Source organism: Colobus angolensis, unplaced genomic scaffold, assembly GCF_000951035.1.
Source record: "Colobus angolensis palliatus isolate OR3802 unplaced genomic scaffold, Cang.pa_1.0 Scaffold59, whole genome shotgun sequence".
Lineage (NCBI taxonomy): Eukaryota > Metazoa > Chordata > Mammalia > Primates > Cercopithecidae > Colobus > Colobus angolensis.
Genome location: NW_012119487.1, coordinates 10759384 through 10763522, shown reverse-complemented (window position 1 = coordinate 10763522; position 4139 = coordinate 10759384). Strand labels below are relative to the sequence as shown.

At 67.2% G+C, this 4139-nt stretch overlaps 1 protein-coding gene across 1 annotated transcript in view; it reads right to left on the bottom strand.

Annotated features, from left to right (window-relative positions):
- CHTF18 (CTF18, chromosome transmission fidelity factor 18 homolog (S. cerevisiae)) overlaps positions 1-4139 on the bottom strand; it is a 26634-nt gene that overhangs the window by 4937 nt on the left and 17558 nt on the right. Inside the window, exons 10-18 of the mRNA XM_011962490.1 lie at positions 4005-4133; positions 3784-3877; positions 3533-3631; positions 3324-3454; positions 2421-2568; positions 1250-1474; positions 954-1103; positions 712-842; positions 5-95 (exon numbers count right to left, since the gene is read on the bottom strand). Of these exons, the coding sequence (XP_011817880.1) occupies positions 5-95; positions 712-842; positions 954-1103; positions 1250-1474; positions 2421-2568; positions 3324-3454; positions 3533-3631; positions 3784-3877; positions 4005-4133 (1198 nt within the window). The remainder of the gene's footprint in view (positions 1-4; positions 96-711; positions 843-953; positions 1104-1249; positions 1475-2420; positions 2569-3323; positions 3455-3532; positions 3632-3783; positions 3878-4004; positions 4134-4139) is intronic.

Sequence of the window (4139 nt, the reverse complement as noted above, 5' to 3'; positions counted from 1 at the left end):
CCACCTCGATCTCGCGGGCGATGAGCTGCTTGGCCTGGTAGGTCAGGGGCTTGCGGGCAGGCAGCTCGGGGAAGCGGCAGAGTTCCTCCACGTTCCTGCTCAGCGCCGGGGGGCACCAGGGCAGGTCAGTGGGGCCAGGCCCAGGACCAGAGACCCGCCAGGCGCTCCAACCGCCCACCCCAAAAGTCACAACGCCAGAGCGGGAATGTGGGGTGAGTCCTGGTGCCGCTGTACCCCAACCCCACAGCAGCCGAGTTTAACTGCCCCGAGCCTCAGTTTCCCCAACTGCAAGTATACGTGGGATGATGAAACCTGCCGAGGGCTGCCACGACAGTGACTTAGTGTCCTACACCTTGGTGCCATTGCTGGGGCAGCAGGACCCTGGGGCTACTGCCCCGTGCCTCACACCCGCCACCCCTGTGGCCATCCCACAGCGGGAAACAGCCTTGGAAAGCGCAGTCACTCTCGGGCCCCGGCTCCAGCTCCATGTGGGGCACTCAGGTTGGGAGCAGTTCTGCAGCAAAACTCAGGTCCCAGGGCCAATCTCAGGGGGCTGGAGGTGACGCCCCCTTCACAGTCACATCGGAGTGAAGGATACGCTGGGGCCCGACACCCCAGACACCATGACTGGGCTCTCAGACTCCTGGCCCCATGCGGGCCCTGGCACCTGGAGCACCTCCAGGCCCCCGCCCCAGGCACTGGGGGACTCACGGCTCCAGCCTGTAGATGTACTGCCCGTCGGGCGTGCGCTCCTGGCGGTAGGTCAGGCTGTAAGCGAGCATCGTGCCCACCAGGCTGGCCAGCTGTTGCTTCTCTCGGGTGCTGTACAGCTGTGTGCTCACCTGGGGGCCGGGGGCAGCAGGCGGGGGGCTGAGCAGGCTGTACAGCTGTGTGCTCACATGGGACGGGAGGACAGCAGGCGGGGAGTCCCCCACCCTGGGGCCGGTACTCACGGGGCGGAGCTTGGGCGCAAGAATGTCCAGGAGCAGGCAGAGGGCGTCCAGGAGCAAGGCCTGGGGCGTGGCCCGGCTGCGCATGGCTGGTGCAATGCCGGACACCAGTGTCTGGATCAGGTTCCTCATCTGGCTCATCCGGTTCTGGGCCTGGGGCAGGGGGCGCGCCAAGGCCTGGTCACCGGGGCCTCCCGGGCCAAGTAGGGGAACGGTGGTTGGGGGAACGGTGGGTGGGGCCAGGGGCAGCCGCACGGGCAGCACGGGGGTGGGCAGGAGCGGCGCAGGGGCGAGCACACCTCCTGCTGGCTGCTGGGGAAGATGATCCTGGGTGTGTGGCCGGAAGCAAACAGCACGTGGAAGGCCACGGGCAGGAAGGGTGGGTAGCGCAGCAGCTGGAAGCTCTGGCTGTGGTGAGCGGCCCCCGCCAGCAGGTCATCGAAGGCCAGCCAGTCGAGGGCCGCACACACGGCGCCCAGGCTGGAGTCTCGAAGCCGCAGGCGCAGGAAGTTGTCAAACAGGCCCTGCAGGCAGCCAGCAACCCCTGAGCTCCTGCCCCTCACGCCCCTGCCCTCCTGCCCCTCCCAGGGAAAGTACACCACCGCAAACCCTCCACCTCCGGCCCGCAGGCAGCCTGCCCCACAAGGCTCCAAGGACCCTCCACAAGGGTCCCCACAAGACCGGGCATCGGGCAGCAGCCAACACCAGCAAGGGGCCATGAGGCCTGGAGGAGGGTCCACCCTGAGCATCCTCACTCCAGCTTGACAGAGACTGAGACAAGGGGTGAACTGCCCACCAGGAGGGCTCCAGGAACCAAAGAGGCCCAGCCTCACTCGGCCCTCCTTAGACCGCCTGAGGAAGCTCCGCCCACCAGAGTCCCTATCCCTGTTCCTCGGGGGACTCTATCCATGCTGCCCTCCACACCGCACGGCCCCCACCCGTTCTGCGGGGGAGTCTATCCCGCCGCTGCTCCACGCTGCCCCTCCACATCCTGAGTTTTGGGATTTGTGGATTGATTGTGGATCCCCAGCTGTTAATCCAAAGCTGCTTAGAGTTGGCAGGCAGCTTAGGCAGAGACTCCCGGGGGCAGGGTGGCAAGAAGCCCTGCTCTCCACCCCACGTGCACCCTAAGTCCAGAATCCAGCCCCACAGCCCCAGGCCACGCGATCGGACAGAGGCTCCGCCCCAACCCGCTGACAGTCCCAAGCAGCCACCAGAGCGACCTCCCCCCCTCGTCAGATGGCCGCCCCTCCCTCCTTGCCTGCCAGCGCGTGCCCTGCAGCCCCTCCCACCCTCCTAGCTGCTGCTCCCCACCTCAGAGGCCTCCTGGCACCCCATCTCCCGAACCTGGCTCTCTCAGCACTCCCAAAGCGCCTCCCTGTCCACACGGTAGGGTTGGCAGGGGCAGGGGCACAGCCCAGGTCCTGAACAAGCAGCCCCCAGGCAGGGATTTTGGGGGAGGACGGGTACCTGGACCACCTTCTCATGCTCGCCCGCAGAGGCGGCGGCATGCAGGACACGGTAGAATCGCTGCGAGGCGGAGGTCAGGGAGCCCGCGTCCCCGTCACCCAGCAGGAGCGTGTCAGCAGGCAGGGCGGGATCCTGGCCCACACGGCGCCTGCAGATGGGGTGCTGAAGCTGGATGGGCCCATGTAAGAGCAGAGGTAGCCGCACCGTCTCCCAGGGAAACTCAAAGGCCCCATCAGCGCCGCCACCCACTTCATTCTTCTCAGCAGGAAGACAGCCAAAGACACGCCCGGACCTCAACTCCCTGAAAAACTTCCTCAAGCCGAGGAGGAGCCCCACTCTGGGAGGAGCCCTGCCCTGACCCTCTGGGGCTAGGGAACCCCAGGGAAAGTCACCCCGCAGGGTCCAGGCCAGGAGCAGCACATCCCACCGGCCCAGGCCCGCGTCTCCCACGTCTTGCGGCATGACCAGGCCAGCATCCCCTGGGGTCCCATGCCAGGTCAGGACAGAGACGTGCCGGCTGCTCCTGCCTACAGGAGGCCTCGTGGTGTGGAGAGGCAGGAGCTCAGAGACCACAGCCTAGGCCAAACGTGGCAAAAATGTGGGTGCAGCTGGGGCAGGGGCTAGGTCAAAGGGCGCCCTGGAGAGGGACACCCTGGAGGCCCCACATCGGGGATGTCCTTCCCACAGGGGGCCCTGGAGGTTTCCCTGGCTGACCCACCAAAGCTGCAGTGGCGAGAAAAAGCCAGGAAAAGGCTGAGGAGGGCCCTGGAGACCAGACCAGGCAGCCACAGGCTCAGGACAATGAGTCCCCGCCTCAAGGATCGTGCTGGTCTGCACACAGGGCCAGCGTCCTGGCGTCTGCGCACTGTGAGCGTCCAGGCCAGGGCTGTAGCCGCCACCTACCTCTGGGCTCGAGGCAGCTGGAAGACCTCCTGCCACACTGAGAAGAGCCCTCTGCGCTGGTCCTTGAGGCCCACGCGCGTGGCCTGCACGTCTCGCACGCTCACCTCCCGCTGGCCCCGACTGTACAGGAACTGGACACAGGGCGGGGGCGTGAGAGGCGGCTGACTCCCCACCCCACCCCACCCCACCCGGTGCCTGCCGGCCCCCACCTGCAGGGTGTTGATGCAGGCCCGGATGTCATTGTCAGTTTTCTCGCAGAGGGCCGCCAGCACCCCCGGGTCAGTCCTCATGCCCTGCCGCAGGGAGACCTGGGGGAGGAGGGCTGCTGGAGGGCCCGATGGCATGCCCCAGCCTGCCGGGGGTGACCAGGGCTCCATGGCGAGGGGCAGGGAAACGGGCCAGAACGAGGTCACGCCCCCAACCCTGCCCTCAGCCACGCGGCTCCCTGGGCTCCGCCGACCTCCTGGAGTCGCTGCACCAGCCTCGAGGGCAGAGTCGGAGGGAAGTGGAGCAGGAAGGCCTGCTGTTTCAGCTGCCGCAGGGACGGTGCGAACCTGAGGAGAGGCAGCAGGGCCAGGGACCCCGGAGTCGGCACCTCAGCCTAGGACACGGGGACAGGACAGCTCCCTCCCTCCAGGCGCCGGGGCCTCTCCTGACTGTGGCGCCCACCCGTGCACTCACTGGTCGTTGCAAATGCAGATAATGGGCCTCATGAGGAGCGCCCCCTCTGCCCGGCGCCGTCGGCCGCCACCCGAAGGCACAGCCGGGCCCTGTGGCTCCGCCTCCTGTGGCCCCTTGCGATTCAGGATGCTCAGG